This window comes from Corvus moneduloides, chromosome Z (assembly GCF_009650955.1).
Source record: "Corvus moneduloides isolate bCorMon1 chromosome Z, bCorMon1.pri, whole genome shotgun sequence".
NCBI lineage: Eukaryota > Metazoa > Chordata > Aves > Passeriformes > Corvidae > Corvus > Corvus moneduloides.
This window is the reverse complement of record NC_045511.1, coordinates 11,137,250-11,163,013: the sequence shown is the minus strand read 5'-3', so window position 1 is coordinate 11,163,013 and position 25,764 is coordinate 11,137,250. Positions and strand designations below refer to the sequence as shown.

The window sequence follows — 25,764 nt, the reverse complement described above, 5'->3', positions numbered from 1 at the left end:
AAAGGACCCAGGGACAAATGACAAGATGAAGGACAAGGGTACAACTTTTATATGGGGCTGGAAGGGGTGGGAAGAAACCAGAGCCAATGGACTGAGGGCCAGGAGGCAGGGTAAGGGCAGGACAAAGGTACAACAACCAGTGGGGAAGAGAGAGGGGTGGGCAGGAGAGCAGAGACCAGTGGGAGAACCAGGAGAAGGAAACTTTCTAGATAGGGACCACATAAGGTTTAAAGGGGCGGAGGCCAGCGGGCCAATCCAAAACACTGGAACAGCATATATTAATATATTAAGATGTGGGAAGGCTCCTTGTGCAAAGGGGTCGGTCCCACCAGGAGACCTGTTTTGTCCCTGGGCCAGCTGGTCCTCTGGTCTTGACCAGTGCAGTCTCACACACTGCAACATAATTGGAGGAAAAGCAGAGATGTATTTTATGGGGTTGCAGATACATGACACAATGGAAAAGGAGTTTGTTCAGATTTTGGGTCAAGTGTTTAATGAACATGGGCAAACCTTCCCATTACTGCAGGAAAATAATGTGGTGATTTTTTATCAAGAAACCAACCCTCTAAAACCTTCGCAAGATCTCTGATGACTTGTTTCCATGACTGCCAGATTTATGAGTACAGCACTAGAGAAAGGTGAAAGTGCCGTACCCTGGCTGGTGTCAGTGTTCTTGGCCACAGCAAGTCAGATCTGCACTGAGGCAGGCAGGACTTGGAAACTTGGGAATGAGGAATTCATTCAGGTATCACCCAGTAACACAGCACCTTGAATGCAAACTGGGAGATGAGGTCCATGTTTCTGAGTTTCTAGAAAAGCAAAGCCATAGGACTTAGACTGCTCTCTAATAATAATAGGCTTTTGTACTCCTAGGTAGGATCTATCCTGGCTATTTCACAGTGTGGTACCTGACATATCCGAAACACACCTCAGCTCATGCCCTCAAATTCTTCCTTGAAAACTTTACAAGCTTCAAGCTTCAGCAACGTGATGGCTACTCAGGGAATGGAAGTGGTTTGTTCAGACAATAGTTTTGCTAATGAGGGTGGTGCTTGCAGCCCTGGAAACTATACAGGAACAAGGAAACAGAATGTATCTGCATAGATGGCATGACATTAATGGGAAAGGAGCATGTGCATCCTGTAAATCAAGCAGGAGTTTTTAAAAACTCTCTTCCTTTTAATCAGAAAGCTGTGAAGGAGCAATAGCTAGCAAGAAGCACTGCAAACTCCTACCTGCCTGCAGATTATTGTTCAGTCTTTAAGTTTTTCTATTTCCATGGCTTCATCTGGCTCAAATATTCTTGTTTGAAGGTGAAAGTGCTCAGGTATGTCTTTCAGGCCATACTTTCAGGTTGGGCTGAACCTGTGTGATTGTGATAGAGACACAAGAGGGTTGGGTCTTCAAGTGCATCCTCCCCTTCCCCAGCATAGCCCCTCTCCCTTTCCAAGGTCTCTGATGTTCAGTGTAGTTTGTCTAAGATAGGAACACCAGGTGGGTGTTGCAGGAGGAATTATCTGTGTGACTGCACAAGCAATATATTCCAGAGATGGGGGAGCTGAGATGTTTGCATTGACTTTGGTGCATATTGACCTGCTAAAGGGTATAAAATGCTGCTGGACACTGGAGCAGCTGGGTCTTCAAGATTGCAGGCAGCTTCTGTGGGCATATTCCTGTGCCAACCCCACCCCCACACCCCCCTGCCCCTTCCCAGCAGGGATGCCTGTAGAGTACATCCAGCCTCAACTCTTGCTATTGGATGTGGGACTAAAAGCACAAAGAGCCATCATGCTAAACTGAAGCCCTGTGTTTGATGCCCCTTCCAGCTGACCAGCTCCTACTGCAATTTGTGCCGCTAGTCCAGCAGCACTAGACTGCCAAGACCTACAGATTTTTACTCCTTTGCGTGCAGGTTGGCGAGCTTTTAATAACCATATGAAAATTTGGTATTACTTCCAACATTTTAAAGAAGAGATAAAAACTTTGTTGATTGATACTGATCCAAACTAAAGTCTACATTTACTGTTTAGTAACCACTTCAGCAATGGTGGGAAATTTATTCTGTGTACTGAGCAATTAACATGTTCCTGTTGGTAAGACAGTACCTGTGGGGTAGGAAGAAGTGGGGAGACATTTTAAGCAGCAGGCAAATTTAATTCATGGGTTTCTGCAGGGACTCACTGAGAGACTTGCTCATCTTTCATGACCTCTTCTCCTGCAACCCTGGCAGCCTGCACTTGACTTCACCTGGGCCAAGTGAGAGGTCACAAAGAGTAGAAGGGCACTTGGGCTCAGTTTGCCTGGGACGCAGTAGGAGAGATGAGCAAAAGAAGTCTGTCCTGGAAAACATAATTTCTGGCCTTGCTAGGAAGATAAAATAACCCAAACATGAAACTTAAAGCTTCTGTCATGCAGAAAGGCTTTAAGGTTTTAGCACGCCACACCACACTTTTGCGGGACTCTGCGTTGCTGGCCGTGCTCCTGTGTACAGAGTGCTCATGCTGGGAAGTTGCCTGTGTCCCCTTCCGAGGGGGGTCCCCACACCCCATAGGAGACAGCAGGGAGAAGATGGAGGGACTCATCTCCTCACTGGCACATCCTGGAACCAGACTTGGGGCAGCAGCCAGCCTGCTCCACTGCACCTGCAGGCAAGCAGGGTTTGGTTTGCCTCGATGGTGAGCAGTGCTCACTGTGGCCAGCAATGCCGGGAGGGCTCAGGGGACAACAAGACATTTTGGAAGTGCAGTCCCTGGGTTCCAGATACAACCAGTAGCACGAGCCAGCAGGCTACACAGCTAGGTCTTGTGCTTCGGTGCTTGAGGCAAATTGGGGCTGGAGAGCCCCACTGGGGAAAAGAGGTGGCTGAGAGTCTGCAGTGGCCCTGCAGCATATTGCAGCATCCTGTGGTACTGAGGGTCCCTGTAACAACCAAGGGAAAAGGACACTCCCACAGCAATGCCCTCCCAGGGCAGTCCCTGTATGTTAGGAACTAACATGGAAAAGGAGTTTGTTCAGATTTTGGGTCAAGTGTTTAATGAACACAGGCAAACCTTCCCATTACTGCAGGAAAATAATGTGGTGATTTTTTTATCAAGAAACCAACCTTCTAAAACCTTTGCAAGATCCTAACCCCTAACATAACAGCACAGCCTGTGTCTAATATATGGCTCCACCCCAAAACCCCAAACTGTGCTTAAAAGCCTCCTACATGAAAAGTCTTAAATGAAGCAATGAAGCCATAAACCAAGAATACAGGTACCAGAGCTTTATTAGATGTTTCACTGGATACAAAGAAACTAGATTTCATATTACTTTTTTTTTACTCTAAATACACATTCTTGTCATAAAAATTCACATTTGCTATACAGAACTGTAGGCATTTTTAACACAACATTTATTAAAGTACCATTAAACAGATCCTAAAACGAGAAGGTGCAGCTCTGTGAACCTTTGTGGGCACAACACACAGGGAGCTCCATGTTCTCAATGTTACACAATCGTCCTTTCCACCAAAATGGAGACAAGTCATTCAAATGCATTAATGCTCACTGGGAATAATAAGGCTTCTGTACAGAGACCCTGAACAGTGTCAGGAGGCAGTGTGGCAATAACTAATGCTAATAATCATCACCTAGATGATACTAAACTACTGATGACTGAGGCAGTCAAAAACTTAACCATCCTGGCAAGCCCACATAACTTTTATTTTTCTTTTTAAATTGTGTTGTTAACCTCATATTTTTATTTTCAGTAATAGTAATTACATATAATTCCAGGATTCTGCTTTAAGGATCCCTGCTTCACAGCAAAACTAGTTACAGCTACTTGAGGAATCTCTTCCAATCAAACTGACCTTTGTAGGACCTAAAGCTAAAGGAAGAGATTAGTACATGCCATTTTACTGCAGAAAAAAAACCCTAAGTGCACCTCCCTCTAAGGAGATACTCATTGGCCAAGGTGATGCCTGTTTAAGAGGATATGTGTGCCTAACTTGGAGTGTGAGAGAAACCATCCTGGGACATCAGACAACGTTCACTGCCATCTTTTAGCCCCACACACTTAATCTCTTACACGACCCTATGGACTGCTATGGTGTACTGAGGCTGAAAAATATCTAATATTCACAGCTGGCAGGTAAAGGGATGTGCATGCAGAAGTCCAGATAAGCAGCACCAAGCAGAGGCAAAGGAGGGAAGTGGGAAATGCTGCATTTTGACTGGACAATGGAAGAGGGTCTGAAATCAGACTTGTCCCTTGCCTCAGTCTGTTCAGGTGGATCTGACCTCATACCAAATGTGCTGCTGGAGGGCAGGCACCCTACTCCAACCTGCCAGGCACAAGGTGGATACTCTCTGTTTAGTTAGTACCTCTCTTCTAATTACTCTTGGCATCATGCATCAGGCATCTTAAACATAAGCCATGAAGGGAGAGCTAGACCTGGCTGTGGGAATAGTACAGGAGTCATACCAGTAGGCAATGTAGAGATTCTTAAGTAGGTCCTGCAGGGACAGGGAAATTGTCATAGCTTTTTTTATTTAAAGCTGACACAGTTCCTGAAAGCAGAATACTGTACCTGGGCAGGCCAGGCCACACCGATCAGCCTGTGACATTCATAATTTTTACTTAAGGATTTTTTCTTTTTTTTTTTTTTTGATAGGTCCAACCTACACTGGAGCAAAGTTCAAAGCTCTTCCTGCAAATTTAAAGCTATGTTCCAACACAGGACATGAGCAGTATTGCATAGCATCCAGGCACTTCCTTAAAGCCAGGATATCCCCATCCTCCTATCATGACTGTATTCCAGAAGATGAATTTTAGGCCACTCAATTACATGATCACAACTCCCACTGACACCAGCAGGAGTTGTGTGTGCGCAGAAGTGATTTGATCTGTAACACACTGGAAACCACGTCTTTGCCACCTTGTACAATCAAGGCAGTTGATCAGGAAACATCCTATTCTTTATTTACAAATATGTAAGTGAGCTCCAAGTAACTTCAAGTTTAACTCCTTCGTGCCAAAAAGTGAGGGAGTCAGCTCTATGGACAACCCTTCATAACATCTGAAACAGAACTGATAACTATGAGATTTAACAATATTATCCTAATGCATTAAGGCAGGTCACATAACTGCCCTTTTCCTTTAGGATTAATTATTATTTCCTTGTACACTGTAGACAATCCATAATCCCATATACACACATACCTACGAAACAGCAACACAGTAAAAACTAAATAGACCACTGAACTCCAAATACTTGTAATCAACACATTACGCATACTATACAGCATATTTTAACCTCATCATTGGGTAAACATATACAATTCAGAACACTGACTGTATGCAACACAGAAGCTACCACTGAAATATGGCAAATACGTCATACACTATTAGCTTTTACTTCACTGAAAAGGAATTTAAAACTTTTAAACGGTGTTACCTGAACTCTTGAAATCATCCAATAGCCTCATCAGTTGCTAATAACTAGTGCTTCATATACTAAATTGAGGATAAACAGCACTGGAACTGTGTTTTCAGGGCACTCTGCTTTCTTTTTTTTATTCTGAGGAATTAAGCTCCACAATTTTAAATTTCCTTTGCAACACAGCCTATACTTACTGCACAGTGACTATCTGCTCACTCTCATCTCAGGGTAAAGGCTGAGTAACCATTTTGAAGTTAGTAGAAACTGTCTAGATTTGTATAGACAGAAAGATTGAGCCCAGCATACAGGATCATTCATTCCCTCTCAGCCATGCATGCATATATATTTGTATATACATACATGTGTATGTTTAAAAGAATGTTTTGAAATGGCAGGACCTACAAAACCAGTAATGTATCCAACAGCAAAAGAATGCAAATAACCCACTAATTCTAAAACTATGCTCCTGTGGTCTGATTCTGATTTACCCCTCATCATACAAGGCAGGAATTGCACTCCAGGAACCACCTCCTGTTTGGACTGGATTTCTGCAGGTTAGATCAGTACAGAACAAAGATGTCTCAGCATGTGTAAACTGAAAAATTGAGCCAGATGGGTTTACATAGCTGAGACACTCTGTGTGTGCAGCACAGGCACAATTTTTCAAGTATGGGTGAAAAGAAAGGATCGAGTAATCACATGAAACTGCCAGAAAACAACAGTACTTGAGGTATGCATCATGAACATAGTGAGGGGGAAAATAAGCAGAGGAAGAGAAAAAATGTTTTGGCAGTGAATGACGTGACAGTTTGATTAAGCAGATGCTTATACAGATCAATAGTGTAGACAGGTATTTTTCCTTGATGGGCTGATTACAGACAACTAATTTCCCATGCAAGATGCCTCATAATACATGTGAAGAAACCTTCCAAATTAATAAGGTCAGAATAACACATCTGACCCAACCCTGCAAGCACATTTCTGGTTGAAATCAAAGACAGTTTTAGCTGCATATGGGTGGCAAAACTGGGCTCTTGAATGGTCCAGTTGTGCTGCATAGTACTTTCTGGCTTGTTCTTTTTTGGCAAGATCCCCAAACAACATCAACAGGGAGTGCATCTCTATCAGGACTTACAGTTTTAGGCCCTCACAGATGAAATCTTCAGAAGAGCATGGATAGTATATCCCCACATGCACTTTTTTCTTTTAGTAATTAAGGCAAGTTTGTTTACCTGTTCCTACCATAAAGTGCTGAGCTTCTCCAATAGAAAGATTGACAGCTAAATGAAAACATATTTTTCTGACCAGAATTTTAACATTTTGCTAGTATTTTTCGCCATTAATGGACAAATGATACAATTGTCTATTATTGTTTCTTGTCAGAGGAATTTTTTTTGCTTTGCTTTTATTTTCTATTTATTTCCAAATGAGAATTACAATAAAACCGACACTAAGCAAACATTTCATAACAATGCTAACAAACTCTAGATAGCTCTATACTTATTCATATATATAAGTACACACACATACACTTTTTAAAATACAGCAAAGCATTTGCCTTGAGTACACCTCTGAGCAAGCAAAAAGCCTGGTGTGTCTCGTGTGTGTTTGAGCACGGGGTACCAGCAGAAACCTGGTGTTGATGCTCTCAGATGCAAAAGAATTTCAGCCAGAATCCAAAAAAAAGAAACCTAATTTTCACTCCACCCAAGACTTCAGATCACTTTACTATATTAGAAGGATAGATTAACTCTTTTGACTATATTTAAGCAGCTGAAGAATCACAGGAGGAGTCTGGAAACAACCAACTCCAGCTAAAAGGAAAAAAGAGCATTTCACACCACACTGTCTATAAATAAGCAAACATTTTCACATTTCTATGTAGGACACCCACATAGGTGTGGGTTTAAAAATAAATTTTCATGTTTCATTTTACATGTCTGTTACATAAATTTTACTTGGAGAGCCTGTGGAAACTAGAAACAGAGTCTGCCAAGTAACTCTATAACTTGCTTAATTGTGGGTGAAAGCATTAAAGTCATACCCTTTGTTCAACAAAACCATGAGTTGTGACTCTAGGTAAATTTTTGAGGCAGTCTGGATAAAATTTAAATGCTGTAAAAAACCTAACTGGCTTAGATCACAGATTTCACTGGGGATGACTCTTACAGTCCTAACCTCTGCAGAAGAGAATGCTACTGAAAGAGCCATCATGACTTTGTAACAGCTGCATGGGTTTTTTTAAACAAATTTATACTAATCCTGTCCAGAACCTTAAATATCATTATGCAAGTGTACATGGATGTCTGTGTTATACACATACATTTAAATGTGTCAATATACTACATATCCACTTAAATTATTTTTTATTCTACACTCACATGTGCATACACTTTTTCCAAGGCACCCTCTCAGTACAAAATAGCAGGAAGTGTTCTTTTTATTCCACTCCCTAAACTAAAACCAACAAACCCCCTATAATGCTCTTGTTACCCATCTGTTCAATATGACCATTTCTGAATTTCTAAACTCTGGTGGAAGATAGTAGACATTATCATCTGACAGAAAATAGCAAAGGACAGTATGATGCCATTCTCTCCTCTCACTCAACCAAAAGTTCTAGTAATATCGACAGAAATTTGATCTTAATTCTATACCATAAATCCCTGCAATATTTCAAGGAGCATTTTCCTTGTAAGATGTTATAGCATCTATTGTTTTGCACAGATGAGATGTTTTACTTTCCAAAGTTGTGCACCTGTGTATTGATGTGTCCAGGAGATAGGACAGCCTGTATTTTATCCAGTTAGGTGTCATACAGTTTCAATGCTCTCATTTTATAAATTACTAAGTTTTCCATATACTTTTTATATATGTTTCTTTAAAACTAGGATGATCAGTGATTTTGTTGCTAGAACAGTGCCATTCAGTAGATTTTCAATCTTATGTTTTGCAGTATTATATCCCACAGACAATTTAAGAACAATAGAGTACTGCTATTAGCTAGAATTGAACTACTACACTCTTTAGTACAGGAACTTTTGACTGATGAAACTGGCACTGATTTTTTGAAATCAGTGGAAAAGTGTTCTGTTAACAGCTGCCTTAAAGAGAAGCTTAGACTGCACCTATTTTTAAGTGCAGTTTCAGTCTTGCAGAAGTCAGGTTTCCACAATGGGACAAAATACTGCATACCTTACAGTACAGATAACTCACTTACATTATGCTCAATCCATGCTAAACACAGATGTTTCCCTATTAAATTCAATGGATATGGGATCAGGCTCTTACTTAAGATTAATCCTGGGAAGAAGTGGTGCTCAAAGCTGGCCTAACTGTGTTCCTGCTGGAACCAGGGAAAATATCCACCAGCAGCTGTCCCTTGGAGGTTGATATTGTGACCAGTGTTGTTTGCTATCTTTGTTAATGACGCAGACAAAGGATTCGAGTGCACCCTCAGCAAATTAGCAGATGACACCAAGCTGAGTGGTGCTGATGACACACCTGAAGGATGGGATGCCATCCAGAGGGACCTGGACAAGCTAGAGAAGTGGGTCCATGGGAATTTCATATGGTTAAACAAAACTAAGTGCAAGGGCAACCCCCGGTATCAGCACAGGCTGGGCATGAACAGACCGAGAGCAGCCCTGCCCAGAAGGACTTGGGGGTGCTGTGGGTGAGAGGCTGGACGTGCCCCAGCCATGAGCACTCACAGCCCAGAGAGCCAAACGTGCTGCATCCAGAGCCCCGTGGGCAGCAGGGGAGGGAGGGGATTCTGCCCACCTCACTCTGCCCTGGTGAGATCCACCAGGAGCACTGCATCCAGCTCTGGGGTCCCTGCACAGGAAGGACGGGGACCTGCTGGAGTGAGTTCAGAGGAGGCATGAAGTTGATTAGATGGATGGAGCACCTCTCCTATGAGGAAAGGCTGAGAGAATTGGGATTATTCAGTCTGGAGAAGAGAAGGCTTTGGAGGGACCTAATTTTGGCCATACTGATGGGAGCCTACAAGAAAGGTGGAGAGGGACTTTTTACAAGGGTATGTAGTGACAGGACAAGGACTGAGAGTAGGTTTAGATTAGATATTATGAAAAAGCTCTTTGCTGTGAGGGTGGGGAGGCACTAGAACATGTTGCCAAGAGAAGTCATGGATGGCCCACACCTGGAAGTGTTCAAAGCTCGGCTGGATGGAGCTCTGAGCAACCTGGTCTAGTGAAAGGTGTCCTGCCCACAGCCAGGCGGTTGGAACTAGATGATCTTTAAGGGTCCAACCCAGGCCATTCTGTGATTACAGTTAGAGTTAGGCCAGTATCACGTATCTGCTGACTTGACCTGAGGCAGAGACATTGGAGAACCCCATTTTGAGAATGAAAAACAAGCAGGATTTAGTCTGTGCTTTGTGCAAGCTACACAGTACATCATGTTTACTGTCCACTGATTGTGCATGTGTTAGAAGCATGACTTTGGATTTACATCACAAAGGCATTTAAACCTGCAGCTCATTGATAAATGTGATCAGTTAAACTACCTAACAGATGAAATGTAGCAGCTTAAAATTTTCATGCCAGATATACTGTCCTCAGTCTCCTGCTGCAATGCTCACACCACGAAGAATCCTGCTCTGAGCAGGAAGAGGACAATATATACATCCCCTTGCTCTGAAAACAACAAATTTCTTGGCACTGTTCATAACCACAGAAGACACATGAATCACATTTGGTACCTCATGGAGAACCTGTAAATGGCCTTCTTTTATCAAACACTGTAAACATGTTTAGTTTTGCTCTTCACATGAAACACAAATATGAAAAATGATCATAAATGATGAAAACATTTCCATTATGCCCACCCACTAAAGCCCTAAACACCTCAGTGTGTTACAAGAAAATGAGTGTGTTACAATATAATCCTTTTAGAATACAATCTTTTTTTCAAATTCTGAATAATGCAACAACACACATATCACAGTATTATCAAGTAGTGTCATCTTCACATTCATCCAGAGCATAGTTGAGCTTTATGACTGTGCTGATAAAGTCACCAAGTTCTACAAAATCTGCAGTGATAATATTCACACCACTTTCTCCTGCTTTCTGAGTTCTGACCCACTCCATCATTGCAGGAAGAGCCCTAAGGAGAGAAGAGGAACAATAATTACTCATAAATCAGCAAGACAAATGCATCGAGGCAGGATTTACTGACAGCGATTCCAACTGATCTTACTTCGTTTCTAAAGGAAAGAAACCAAGTCAGACAGGATACAGGTTACTGCTCAAGCTTTTCAAAAACTCTTTTAAATTTTCATTCTGTGAGGAAATAATATGTTGATTGTACTTCAACTTCTCAGTAGAAAAGAATGGAAGGAAGATCATGCAGGCTCAGAGTAATTACTGATTTTGCCTACGCACAAGGGAATGGACGAGATACGTTTTGATATCATCTCGCCATATGACTCCAAGGAAATTTTTTATGGAAAAACAAGCCACTGAGAACTCAAGCCATTTGCAAAGCATGTTTGACACACTCAAGGAAATGTTGAAAATAGTATTTTTGAGGAACACAGAAGCAACCATGATTCCTACAGAAGTACAGCATATACCAAAAACTCTTTCTTCACCAGTATTGATACCCGAGCCATGAATTAATTAATCAGAAATCCGTAGTTAGTAACTGAAATAAAAAGCACCATAGTCACATCAACTCTTTTCTAAGATGGCGCATTTTAATTATGTCAAATCCTTAGCACAGGAATACTGGGGTATAAAAGATATCTGCCTAACTGTTTCTGAGTATAAAGAAATTTTTCTGGTATTTTTCTGTGAAAATGCAAACTAACAACAAATATCTATAAGAAAAATAAAAGGCTCCTTAGTCCTGCTGAGGCTGCCAAACAGCAAAATCCAGTCTTTAGAAGAAAGACATTACCAGAGTTCCAAAAAAATAAGGTACACATTTTTCAGAGAAAGGGCATTTTTCAGAGAAAGGGTAATTGACCATTGCTACAAAATCCCAATGACTGTGGCAAACTGTGCAGCACTTTGAGTCTTTAAATCAAGCCTGGGTATAGTTCCAAAATTATACTCCTGGTCAACCTCAAGCTGCTGAGTTAAATAAAAGAACCTAAGGTCTGGGCAGGGCTGCAGTCAGTTTAGATGAACATTGTGTTCTCCTTTTGCTCTAAGATCTATAAATATGTGATTTCCCCTAAACCAGCATATTGTGCAGCCTTTTGCACAGACACAAGGTACACGGAAAATTTTGGTCTGACAGTAATCTAAATGAAGCTGAACATGTTGAACCTAATTCTCTCAAAAGCTTTGGGAAAACAGATCTAAAGAAAAGAACTATTAGCAGACAGAGATTGTACTTGTCAGTGGCTACTAGAATCAGTCAGTTTTTAAAATAATTTAATACAGAATAAAACCCAAGCAGCTAAAATTCCTCTCTATGATTTCACAGGAGAATACTAAGGCTTTATTTCACCAAAATGTACTTGAATCTGTGAGATCCACATATAAGCAATACATTTTATTTCAGTCATTGATTCAGTATGACTGAAGCACTTCTATGCACAGCAGCCCATAAAACCAAATTCAAGCATTCTGCTGTTTGTGAAGCCAGCCAACACCTTCAGATTTAAGTTTATGTAATCCTGAAAAGCTGCACTCTGTAGAACTGTAACAGAGCACAGGTCAGGTGTTAAATACCCAGCAATGCCTGGAGTGCTTGAAAAGATCTGCAAGCAATCAGACAGATCTCAGCAGAACAGCACAGACCACCAAGGTGATAAAAGGCAGCTCAGAGTAGCTGTAAACTCCACTGCACCTTCACATGTGAAAGGTACTGTTGAACTCTGCACAGAGATACCAGATTGAATTTACGAGATGGCAGTATGTTACTTTTTGTATTTAATACCATCCTATTTAAGCCCAAGGAGTTTCAGGTTTAAAGGTGAACTGATTCATTGTAGGTGGGCACATATTTTTCCTTCCTTCTTTCTGCATAAGTTGATGACCTTGATATTTTACTCCCCCTTGAGGCATAATTAACTTATTTTGGTGTCTTTTACTTGTTCTGAAGCTAGTTCTGATGTAATTCTTTCTTCACGCCATAGAGTTTGCCATCCATACACTTACCTTTATTGACTGAAATACTGTTTTCCTTTCTTAATGCGTTCTTAGTAAGTCAGACTCCACCAAACAGTCATGCCTCCTTTTGATTTGCTTTATCTTAAGTTAGCCTACCTTGCCTTTTCATCTGCAGTTGGCTTGGTTAGTTGAACGGGTTATTTTTGTTTTACTGATATTTCACACAGAACACAGTTGCATGACCCTCTGCTCATACGTAAATTGCTAGATAAAGTCACGGAAATCTTTTGTTCATGAGACTAGAGAGCATTTAAAGTCAGAAATGAATCACATGATCAAACAAAAAGCTTATTTCCATAGCAAAACCAAGTAACACAATCCTGTAGAAAAGAGATAGCTGAAGAAAGGATTCCACTGACCTTGATCAAACCTTAAAAATTTGATCTAGGCTCTGTAGCTCTGTTTATGACAGAAATTAATAAAAAACCATATGGATCATCTTCCTCCCCTAGTGCCATCTTGAAAGTGGATTACACCAATGACACTAAGAAACCACATGTTGCTCTGTTTCAGCACAAATATGTCACACGCTCACAATAATTATTAGAATAAGCCTGCTTTAATAGTCCTCAGGGTGCCTTTGTGATAGCAGTACAAACCTTGTTCACCCTGCCTTGTAATTTCCAAATTGTGCCTCAAACTAGTGATTGTTCTCACCAAGGGTTTTAGTCAGGAGAATAAACCACCTACATGACTGAGCTCACAAAAGCCCAGTATGTACCGTGGTCTTCATAGATATTCTTGTGTGGTTCTCTGTCAAGCATGGGGGAAGCTTCTAGAAACTTCTCACAGAAGCCACCCTATAGCACCCCTTGCTACCAAAACCATGCCACGCAAACCCAATCCATCTTGCTAGGTTGGTAAGGAATGATTTTATGCCCAAGCATCTACACACAAGCCTCTCAGCCTGCAAACCCTAAGAGCATCACTGCCTCTGTGTTAGGCAAGTCCTGGCTCTCCTATGGAGAATATCCATGCTTTAAGGTGCCTCCCACAGCTGGTACAGTCCAGCCCTTATAGCCACAATCCCAGTTCTCAAAAGGAATAATTTCTAGCCCCTACGGGTTCCAAAGCCACTATGTAACCCAGAGCCACATGCACAGAAGATGCTGCTTGTCTTTGCTTAGAGCCAGGGAGGAGAGTAGGTGTGCTCCTCTGCAAGACCTGTGCCAGGAGAAAGAGAGAAGTCCTCTCATTTCACTACCTGAGGCACTTTTTTCATCCTGCTGCAGCTCCTCTGACCTAGGTTGGAGTTTCACAGATCCAACCCTGCCAGGCCAGTGCAGCACTGCCCCACAAAGCAGCATCAGAAGTCAACTTGCTTTTCCACATCCCTGGTGGAAGCAGAGGAGCTAGTGGTACCAATAGTGTAGGGAGTGCAAAGACACAGGGCTGGAGGGCTTGAGCACTGGCAGGGAAGGAGGGGAATGGCATGTTACCTGGGTTTGACCATGGATTAAGATCAGTAATCTTGGTGATAAATTTTCTGGCCTGAAGGAATATGTAGAGTATCTAATTTCTTTTTGCTAACTGGAAACTAGGAGGTACCAGACTGCTGCCCCTCACTACCAGGATGGCGGGAGTAAAGCCATGTGACTGACTGATGTGGAAGGACCTCACGGGAAGGGCTGTGGTCCAGCCCCAGCCACCATCACTGCCCCTCTGCATAAGCAGACAGATCCAATTCACCACCCGTGATGCCCAGCAGCTTTCTGGAGCAGCCTTTCCACCTGCCAAAGACTGCATGAGAAGGGGGAAAGTGGAGATCTGGGTGATAGGGACCTACCTATGCTGGACAGTGCAAAGCCACACAGAGATACTTATGTGGCTGTATTTCTTCTGAGACCTAAGCTTTTATCTCCAGGTAGTATCTCACTGTATCAGTCAGAGGTACTCATAATTTGGGCATGACCTGGGTATCAGGACGGTTTACATCATGACTGCAAACATGTCCCACATCACCATTTTCAGCCTTTTTTTTTCATGAGGAGCCACGTACTTTCTCATATAGCATTGCTACAAAGATTTTCATTTACAACATAGTAAAATCTAGGCTCAGCTTTGACACTTCTTTTATTACCTCTATTTTCCCTGTTCTGCTTGCTTGCTCATAAAGGCAGAAATGTGCACATATTTATTTTTAAGTTGTTCTCTTCTTTCAGGAACCATTTTCTGATGAATTAAAGGAGCTCTGCTGAGAAATACTGACCTCAACTACAAAACAGGCATTGTCCTTTTTAAAGCTACTGAGTATTCAAGATGTATTTCTTCTTTTTTTAAAATCTATCAAAGCTCTCAAGTGACTTCAGTGGTATTGAATTTTGTTTAATAAATAATAATTAAGCATCCAAGTAGCTTCAGTTCAAGCAGTAAAATCATGAGTCCCATTAAAAGCTTTCAGAAAGAAAATATGATCTAATTAGCTGTATTAAAATTTGCTTTTAAAAAACTGTTCTTAGGCTATTTTAGTTCAGAAAGAGGGTTGGTTATCTGTTTTTTTTTAATGCCTGAGTCATGAAAGCCTGACAATGTGACACAAGACTAATGACAGCTGTGTTCTAAGACAGGACCTCCCATGGCGCAACAGCCGCTCCTCTCCGCAGAGCTTTCACGGGAGAGGAGAAGGAAAAGCAGCCACTCAAACACAAAACAGAACGTCTATTCACTATTTAATGGGTTTGATCATTAAAGGCACAGAACAGGTTTTCTTCTGGAGTGCAGGGAGTCAGTACAACCTAATCCACAGTGAGAAACTGGTCCCATTCACAGGGTGTGATGCTGCCAAGCATTAAGTGCCCGTTACCAGCAACACCAGTGAGAACTGCAGCAGGTCTCCTTGCACAGGGCAAACTGACGTGGCATTTCTTCCCTCTCCAGTGAAGCACACACCCTACTCCTTGCAGTCTTTTGCAAAGAGGTGTTACTGCTGAACAAAACCAGCACCCATCTGCAGGAGGCTGTGCTTACACGAGCCTGAATCAGAATCCCTATACTCCTTAACTTCCCCCCTCTCCGTTCAATTTTATCACTGTTTGCAAGAACACTGAATTTCAGAGCTGTAATTCAGCATATGCTCACCTTGGCTTTTCAAGGATGCTGAGAATTCACTGCTTCAGTGGGAGCAGTGGATTACCCGTGTGTCACTGAAGCATGAAAATCACGACTGGAAAGAACTTTGAAAAGTCATTCACGTTCATCCAGCCCACCCTGAAAAGGATCAACTACACAAAGATCAGTGATACAGATCACTCCTGGTAAATGTTCAATTTAATCTATTTACAAGCCCCCAGTGAGGGAGATGTCACAACCTTTCTCTGTACTCAGAGCACCACTATATAGATATCCTTATGCATCCTCATTAGCTTCAGTGGGAGTACCCAGAAATAATGGCATTACGGCACGCTGCTCAAGGGCGTTCACCATGCCCTCACTCTGCTCCTGCTAAAGATTTACTCTGCATCTGCAAATAACTTCCCCTGTGAACGATAAGCCTTAGGTACCATTCTACACTACATCATTCTACCATAATTTTCTCTATGGTAAAACTAGTTTAAAAGGTCCTCCGCTTTTATATGCCAGCCATTTATTTTTACTCCCTGATAAAATTTACAATTCTCTCAGCTGTGCTAATAGACCTATACAGACAAAGTTAATACAGCACATGGAAATGGTCTGAATTAACAGAAACAAAACAAGTGGTTTTGCTCTCCCTCTGTCCCTAATTCATTGACAAGTTTTAGTTTATAACAGGTCCTTCCTAACTGTTGAAATGTGACAAACAAGGATCAAATTAACTCAAGCACAGAGATTTACATGAGCTCAGCACAAAAAGGCTGGAAAGGAACTCCTCAGATGCACTTCCATACCCCTAGGATCCTCTTTAGGCAGCAGTAGCATTGTCATAAAATTGGCACCACCAAGGTCAGACTGACTCAAACCATAAAATCTGGGCAGCATTGGGTGGGAATTTCTTTCCCTGGATCCTGAATTAACATTACTGCACATGAGCTGCCCTGTTGCAAGAACTACCTACAGTAGTATCTAACGACCTTGAATTTATTCTTCTGGAAAACTTGTCTTTGATTCAGTCATCCTCAGTTGCTTTATACAACTTGGAAATGCATCTATACACATGACACAGACAAGCATGCTGGGGTCAGATGCATCTTTCAATGTAATTATCTTAGCAGCATACTCTGCAGTGTCACCAAAGGCCAAACGTCTTCCTTCTCTGATTGAACTGGTGCTGCCTTTCTGGGTTTCATTTATAAAGGGAGGCAGAAATGAGCTCAAAAGGAATATTCCTGCCCTCCCTTCAAAAACCAGTTCAGCCGAATTTGTTAAACCTACATCTTGTACAAAAATGCAATGGGATATTTAATAGCAAATGGTGGTTTCTGGAGGTAATTAATGTTCAGCATCCCATTTTTCCCTGATTCCCTGTTTTTAGCCATTGCACTTAGAGCATTAACTAATAGCATTAGGAATACAGGCAGTAGGAAAAGGACTGAGTGGGCTCTGAAGTATAAAAGATCTCATTAAGGACATAGTATTTTGGCTACTCTCTTGGCTAATGCAGTAGGGAATTGAAGTGGCAAAGCCAGAGCTAAAAGTTTGAGCTGCTGCCATACAAAATATGGCATTTATTTCTTACATTACGACTGAAAGGCCTTGTAAAACATGTAGTTACCCTAATACGGAAAATACACAATAGTCTATGGATTGAAAGAAAAAATACTACTTGCTATGAGGATGTCTCTGTTCAAAGGCTGGTTTTTCTCAGTGGTTCAGCAGATCAAATTAAGAGAAGCTTATCAACTGCATCTCTAATCTGGAGTTGTGCATAGCATTTGACATGGTCATGATATCCTTGTCTTTAAATTGAAGAGACATGGATTTGGTAGATGGATCACTTGGTGGATAAGGAATTCTCTGGATAGTCACATGTAAAGAACTGTGGTCAACGCCTTAATGCCCAGATGGAAAGCTGTATCAAGTGGTGTTCCCCAAGGGTTGGTATGGGGACTGGTGCTGTTTAACATCTTTGTTGGTCACATGGACAGTCGGATTGAAGGCACTCTCAGCAGGTTTGCTGATGACACTGAGCTGTGTGGGGCAGTCAACACACGGGAGGGAAGGGATGGCATCCAGGGGGAACCTGACAGGCTTGAGAGGCAGGTCTGTGCAAACCTCATGGAGTTCAAGGTCAAATGCAAGGTCCTGCACATGGGTCAGGGCAACCCCCCAGACTGGGGGCTGATGGGATTGAGAGAAGTACTGCAGGGATGCACTTGGGGGTGCTGGTGGATAAGAAGCTCAACATGACCCGGTAATGTGCACTTGCAGCCCAGAAAGCCAACCTGGGCTGCATCCAGAGCAGTGTGGCCAGCTGGCTGACGGAGAGGATTCCGCCCCTCAGCTCCGCTGGGGTGAAACCTCACCTGGACTGCTGCATCCAGCTCTGGAGTCCCCAAAATAAGAAGGAAATGAACCTGTTGGAGTAAGTCCAGAGGAGGCCATGAAGATGATGGGCTGAAGCAGAAGGCTGGAGTACCTCTCCTATGAACACAGTCTGAGAGAATTGGGATTGTTCAGCATGAAGAGAGGGAGACCATAGAGCACCCTCCAGTACCTAAATGAGGCCTACAGGAAAGCCGAAGAGGGACTTTTCACAAGGACAGGTACTGATAGGACATGAGGAATGTCTTCAAACTGAAAGAGAGCAGGTTTAGATTAAGAAGAAATTCTTTACCTTGAGGGTGGTGAGGCATGGAAACAGGTTGCCCAGAGAAGTCATGGATGCCCCATCCCTGGAAGTGTTCAAGTCCAGTTTGGATGGGGCTTTGAGCAACCAAGTCTAGTGGAAGTTATCCCTGCCCATGGCAGGGTCTGGCATGAGATACCTTTAATAGGTTGCTTGCAACACAGACCATGCTATGATTCTATGTTAATCAGTTATCTCTTGGAGATCACAGAGTGGTGATCAGGGAGGTCAGAGTGGTGCTCAGTCATCATTCCTTTCAACCTCTTGTAGCACAAACACAAAACCTGAACACTCATTTACACAGGCACCTGGACAAGGCATATTTTATCTGCTTGAGACAGTTTGTCCTGCTCCCAGTTCCACGTAGAAATCTGACTGTTCAAGAAACATTAAGAAATTCATGTAAGTGACAATATGTATGGATAGGGAAATAGGAATTGGAACTTATTCCCCTTTCTGTGAAACAGAAAACCTCTGCTTTACAGAACAAAATATCTGTCACCAATCAAGGGAACAGCTACAGGTTTGGGGTTTTTTTCCTCCCCCATCTTCTAGTTCTTTAAAAAAAGAGTTATGATTTACTCATATACCCATTACACTTGAATCCCTGTTGTCATGGTTTAGCATAGTTTGGGTTTTTAGTTAAAGAGGGCTCCATCAGCCACCAAAGTGCTTTTTTGCAAAAAGGTGCTTACAGCTTCCTCTAGACCTGAAAGAACCACTCAACTGGCTAGTTTGAATATTGGCAACTTTTTAAAGCCACTTAAGAAGCTTGATACACCTCTGTGATCCACATTTAAAAACGAACAAACCCCGGGAAAGCTCTTTTGCTTCCAGCTTTTGGACAGGTAACTGGGAGCCAAGGGAGCGGCCCAGCTGGGTCAGCCACGGCACGGCTTGGCTGAAATCTCAGCTGCTTCTGCTCGCTGGACACCCAGTGCAGCCCCCTCAGTGCGAGCCGGGCCGGCCGGGAAACAGCCACCCTGGAGCTGTGTGGCCCTGCTCCATCCACGGCCCTGTTCCCTCCGTGGCCCTGCTCCCTCCATGTCCCTGCTGCAACCACGGCCCTGTTCCCTTCACGGCCCTGCTCCCTCCGTGGCCCTGTTCCCTCTGTGTCCCTGTTCCCTCCGCGGCCCTGTTCCCTCCGTGTCCCTGTTCCCTCCGCGGCCCTGCTCCCTTCACGGCCCTGCTCCCTCCGAGGCCCTGTTCCCTCCGTGGCCCTGTTCCCTCCGTGTCCCTGTTCCCTCCGCGGCCCTGTTCCCTCCGTGTCCCTGTTCCCTCCGAGGCCCTCTTCCCTCCGAGGCCCTGTTCCCTCCGTGTCCCTGTTCCCTCCATGGCCCTCTTCCCTCCGCGGCCCCGTTCCCTCCGTGTCCCTGTTCCCTCCGTGTCCCTGTTCCCTCCGAGGCCCTCTTCCCTCCGAGGCCCTGTTCCCTCCGTGTCCCTGTTCCCTCCGTGTCCCTGTTCCCTCCATGGCCCTCTTCCCTCCGAGGCCCTCTTCCCTCCGAGGCCCTCTTCCCTCCGTGTCCCTGTTCCCTCCATGGCCCTCTTCCCTCCGCGGCCCTGTTCCCTCCGAGGCCCTCTTCCCTCCGAGGCCCTGTTCCCTCCGTGTCCCTGTTCCCTCCGTGTCCCTGTTCCCTCCGCGGCCCTCTTCCCTCCGCGGCCCTCTTCCCTCCGCGGCCCTGCTCCGTGCAGGCAGCCCTGCGGCACGGCTCGGCCAGCCCGGCCCTCGCCCAGTGCGGCCAAAATTCATCTGAGGCCACTGCCCCACAAAGATCATGTGACCAACAGTGAGAGGCAAATTCCAGCTGCGGGGCCTGGGTGAGATTAACTCTCTTAGTGCTGTAAGATTGTCCAGAACAGATGAAGCCTGCAGACATCAATCCTCTCCCAAGTCAGAGGAAGAGGAAAGGTGGACGCAAGTGAAGAAAACACCATAAAGACACCAAAGTCAGTGAAGAAGAAAGAGCTGAAACCCTGAGGGAGGAGAAGGAGGACATGCTTCAAACCTAGAAGCTGAAATTCTGTTGTAAAGCTATGGTGATGGACTGTGATACATCAGAGTACCGGTTGTAATTTCATGAAAGGATGGGGGGTGGAGCGTTCAAATTGCAATTGTGAGCAAAAGTATCTGTGCTGAAATAAGCAAATGTTGAAGTAGCTGTAATTGATGAGAAGCTTGAACAGAGAGAGATGAAAGTGATGAAGACCCTTGCTCCCAGGGAAGAAGAAGACCTCTGTTCCTGGAGCTGAAGATGCTCCCAGAGAGAGGTGAAGAGAACCTTTGCTTCTGAACAGCCCAACCTTAAAATGGTACCCCAGTAGCTCAAGATTGGACCCTCGAAAACAGTTGTGGGGAAAGCTGTAAGTTGGGGAAAGGGACTTTCACATGTGAGCAGAGAACCAACCCGGGCGGCTGTCTCGCTGTGACACTGAAGCCATAAGGGAACTGTTCTTGTGGAGATGTCTCCACAGCATGAGCAAGAGAGACTACTCTCCCTAAGTGAACTGAAAAAGAGATTATTATAGAGGTGGTAAACTGACTGAAAATCGCAAGGGTTGTCTTTTTACATTGTCAGTGGGAGAAGGAGAAGTGTTCTGAAGGTTTAGTCTGACTTTTTTTCTTTCTTTTAGGTCTGTTAATAAACTTCTTTATATTCTTTTAAGTTTTGTGCCTGCTTTGCTTTCTCCTAATTCTTATCTCACAGAAGCAAAATAAGTAAGTAATGGATATTTCGAACCAAACCACTACACCTGTATTAAAGCTTTCAAATCAGGTGTTAGAATCAGACTGCAGAGCCGGAACTGCTTTGTCACAGACATATGTTGTAGCCAGTACCAGACAACTCACAGCCAAAGTTTCCTCCACCAGACTCAGCCAAGGGCTTTGTCTTCTCCAAGAGCTGCCACCATGTGTTATCTGGGACCTTTCAAAGAGCTGTCCTGCTGAGGAACTTAGCTGGGGATTCAAGGTATAGAACTGTTCAGCAACCATTTCAGAGTTTCACTTGCTGCTGCTGGCTCATTTCCTTGTTAAAAAAATCACATTCTTGAAAATATAAAATTTGAATGATTCAATAAAGAAGAGAGAGATTTAGAGAGGAAAAAAATAGGTAGTACACAGAGGAAATACTCTGAAATTTGACATGGAGAACAATGAAAGAGAATCTACCACATCAAAGGAGAAGAGGTGATTTTTAAAAGCATTTAGCCGTGCCCAGAGCCTTGGAACACAGATGAATTAGCAGAGTGGTTACAAAAATCCCACTTTTGAGTAACAGGGAAAGTTAGTAAAAAGGTATGTAACACTAGCAGAGAAAGCAGAGCAGCTAGGTGGAGGGCAAGGTTTATTTAAGAAACTTCTGACTGCCTGCACTATTTCTCTGGTATAAAACTTGTAACAGAATTTCACACATCATCGTACAGTTTCCACTGAAATCATTACTACAATAAATCTAAATTACTTAAGTAAATAGATAAAACATGGATTTTTTTTCAGAATAATAGTGTAGCCTGCAAAACTGTTTCTTCCTGCAGATACCTTGAAATAAAAGTGAATCTCAACAATATTTGAATTCTTTGCTACTGAATACAGAGACAACCGAAAAGTACAAATCTGCAGGCGACTGTTTGCCATAGTACCTAGTTCAGAATATTCTGCAATAGACTATTCAGACAGATATATGTAGAATAATTCATATGGAAGGCAAAGGTGAAAAATGCAAGGAAAATTACCATATATAAAAGAGAAAATTGCAGTAAAGAGGTGCATCTTACATCGTTCCCAGGAGTTTAATATTTTCTTAGTGTTTAGAATAAATGTGAAAACGTGCTTTATTCATGAAACATTCAGCAAACAGACTACAATGAAGCAATCCACCTAACAAAGTTTAAATGGAAAATTGTAAGAGAAACAATTACCTCTGAAAAAGGGAAATAGTTTTTCATCCCTGCTGCTATTTGGACAGCAAGACGCAAAGAATATAGTAAGGATTTCAGGCAGCACATCCAAGTAACAGAAATTGGGCATAATTACAGCTCTGATTTGAATGATGTTGTGATTAAAACAAGTCAGAAAATTAGATGGTGGAAACAAAATGATATAGGAACACACAGTTTTTTAGTTAATTAAAAATATATTAAATGTGTAGCTCATATTCAGCGTAGCCAATTAAACATTCTTTTCTCACTCTTTGGTCTCTTAAAACTGTCAAAACACTTCAATATTTCTAAAATACTAAGATAGAAAATATCATTCATAAGTGTTTTCAAATACAACTAGTCTTCAGGTTAGTCCCATTTGACAAATAGAATCAACAACATTTACAATTCTGTTTTCCCAGCACATTTCATTTAGCACACAAATTCCTCTCTGTACATCTCCCCACCTGAGGCATCACTTCTTCTGCTTCCTGGTGTCTTATTTTTTTCTTCACCCAGCCTTCATCTGCAAGGCTGGCTTTATCATTTCCCTTGCAAGGCATGTACCAAATGGATACAAAGCACATATAATAAGGATGGTTATTTCTCTGCTCTCATGGCCACTTCTCGTGCTTTCGTGCCCCACAACCCCAGCCTGGTGCCTGGGCCACAGGCACACACCTACTAACTCCTCCACAAAAACTGCTTCATCTTTCCACAGAGAAGGATTGAGCTGCTTATTATAATTTATACATCTTCTGGCTTCTAGCTCTGGACTCCCACAGCTAAACCAGCTTTGTTAATCAGCTGGATCCCAGAGGTACTATCCTCCTAAATAGCATCCTGGGCATTGCTGTGAATCATTTACCAGGAGCAGCCTTCCCAGAGCTATTCCTCATTCTTTCTACTTAACTTTTCTCACAACCTAGAATTAACAAGCCTAAAGCATTCACATGATAAACCCTTTACTATGCCAATTATAATTATCCAAAATACAGTACCCAGGAGATATTACAGAATAGTCACTGCTCTTTTACAGTGCTCTTTTACAGCGGGGGGAGACAGGCTCACCAGGTTAACTTTCTGCCAAGGTGGTCCCACCTTGGGGAACTGTGTCCCTAACACAGACTTCTCTGACTTCTCAATAACCAGTGGGGTCATGAATGAAACCCGCAAGAGCACCTGTTTCCCCACCCGTAGGTGGGAGTCCCCATCCCATGTCTCAAGACCGGAGTGCTCCCAGGGCTCCCACAAGCAGACCAGTGGGGAGCAGAACATGGTGAGGTCCTGTCCTCCCATCTCCAGTGACAAAGCAAATGCCATGGACAAGACCATGCATAGCTGCCTCTGGTAAGGGAGGTTAGCAGCCATGACATTCTCCTGTAGAATGTCTGGGAGGAACTTGCCAACTAGTGAACTCTGTTCCTCTTTCAAAAGCTGATGATGCTCATCTTAAAAGCAGTCAGTTTTCTCACTCCCACTTTTCCAGCTAGAAAACTGCTGGAAAACTTCACTCTAAGGAGCCCTTCTCTCACTTCCAGCTTAAATTTATTTAGTCAGTGTATACCTGTTGCTCTTGTAAGTATGCTGGCCCTTAGTCTAATCTGTTCTCCCTCACTGGTATTTATTCCCATGATATTTACAGAGAGTAGGTAATCACAGAGCCTCTCAGGCTTCATTGTGCCAGGATAAACAAGACAAGCTTTCTCGACGTCTTCAGCAATTCACTCCCTGTTTATTCTAGTTAATAGTCCCTCTCTGCAGCTGTGCCAGTTTTATCTACTCCTCAGAGCATGGATGACCAAAATTGCACTGAGCATCCAAAAAGATATCCTACCCACACCTCAGATGGTAGTATGAGTATCTTTCTGTGCATGCTGTAAATGTCTAGGTGCACAACAAGAGGATACCACCCTTTCTTCCACACAGTTTCCACCAAGGCCTAAGATTTAGCCAACCGTGGGTGACGCTACAGCAGCTACCGTGCCTGGCATTCCCAGCTGGTAAGATCCTGTCTTATAAGAGCATGCTCCCATCAATATGACCCTGTGTCTTGGGGTGACTTTGTGATGTGTATCCCCTATCGCTGCCCTATGCCCAGAAAATTAATTTTGTGCCTTTCTTTGCCTTTAAACTGAGCCTGAGAGGGGGGAGGAAAACCTGAGCAAAACTTCTTCAAAGCAGTTTGCAGCTTGTTCAAGGTCACACAGAGATAGAGACTTTTTTTTCAGCTGTGGCAGGAGAGCGAGAGTGGGGAAGGCACCCAGCCTGCTTTCGGCCATTTTTTCCAGCTCTTTTTTCTTTCTCCGGAGAGAGATGGAGAGCTTAAATTTTGTTTTCTTGGAACTTTGTTTTTTCCTTTTTTTCTCCCTCTGCTGGACTGTTTCAACATCAGAATACATCGAGAAGAATTTCCATCGAGGCCTTGGCCCTGGAGGTGGGCCCACCACCCGGTCCCAGCTCCAAGAAGGGGGAGAGAGAGATCTATGGAAGGACTCTGAAATTTTCCCAGGTTTCTCTCAGCAGAGAGGGAGGTTTTATTATTTAGCATTATTATCCTTTTTCCGTGTGTTTGTTAAATAGATAGTTTTTATCTCTTTCACTTTCCTTCGAGGAAAATTTTTTTTTCCCGAACCTGGTGGGGGAGGGATGGTTGTGACCCGCCTTCTCTCAGAGGATGTATTTCTAGATTTGGCCAAACCGGCACATCCTACATTTTATGCCACTGAATTTCACCTCATGTCTTCTGCAGGCATCCAGGTTTTGCTGTATGTTACCCCTCAGCTTTCCTCAGTTAAAACGACAGTCTCTTATTCTGTGTTATCAGCAAACTCTCTTATTCTTTACAACAGAATTCAAGGTCCTTAGTGGCAAAATTAAAGATGACCAGGATCTTTGAGGAATGCTACCATTTCTACAGACTGGTACTTCTAAAAAGTAACTTAATTTCTGATTTCCAAAGTCTATTTCAGTTGATAATACACTACTTAATACTTTATCAACTGCATTATGCATTATTTACCAGCTGCACTGGGCCATACCAGGTGTGACAAACAGGTCAAGGGAGGTCATTATGCCCCTCTGCCCTCATGAGACCCCACCTGGAGCACTATGTCCAGCTTTGAGGTCCTCAGCACAGGAAAGACATGTACCTGTTGGAGTGGATCCAGAGGAGGCCACAAAGATGATCAGAGAGCTAAAGTACCTCTCCTATGAATACAGCATGAGAGAGAGCTGGGGTTAGTCTGCCTAGAGAAGAGAAGGCTTTGGGGAGATATTGGAGGAAATAATATCTGCTTCTTTCATTCTGTTAGATAGCTCTGCTACCCTCTGAGACACCCTTTTTAGCATTCATTACTGGCACATTTTGTAATCAAACAATAATAGTAATCTTTCCTTTTAACTCAACCTTATAGCTAACCGTCTTGAAAAGTCTAGATGATACCATCAGTGGCAGCATAACATGACTGGCAGCGAAATCCAGATCAGTCAAAAAGCTGAGTCAGACT

At 43.1% G+C, this 25,764-nt stretch overlaps 1 protein-coding gene across 1 annotated transcript in view; it reads right to left on the bottom strand.

Moving 5' to 3' along the window:
* Positions 1–9,163: 9,163 nt before the first annotated feature.
* PLCXD3 (phosphatidylinositol specific phospholipase C X domain containing 3) overlaps positions 9,164–25,764 on the bottom strand; it is an 89,194-nt gene continuing 72,593 nt past the window's right edge. The window contains exon 3 of the mRNA XM_032097222.1: positions 9,164–10,555. Within this exon, the coding sequence (XP_031953113.1) occupies positions 10,399–10,555 (157 nt within the window). The 3' untranslated portion in view covers positions 9,164–10,398. The remainder of the gene's footprint in view (positions 10,556–25,764) is intronic.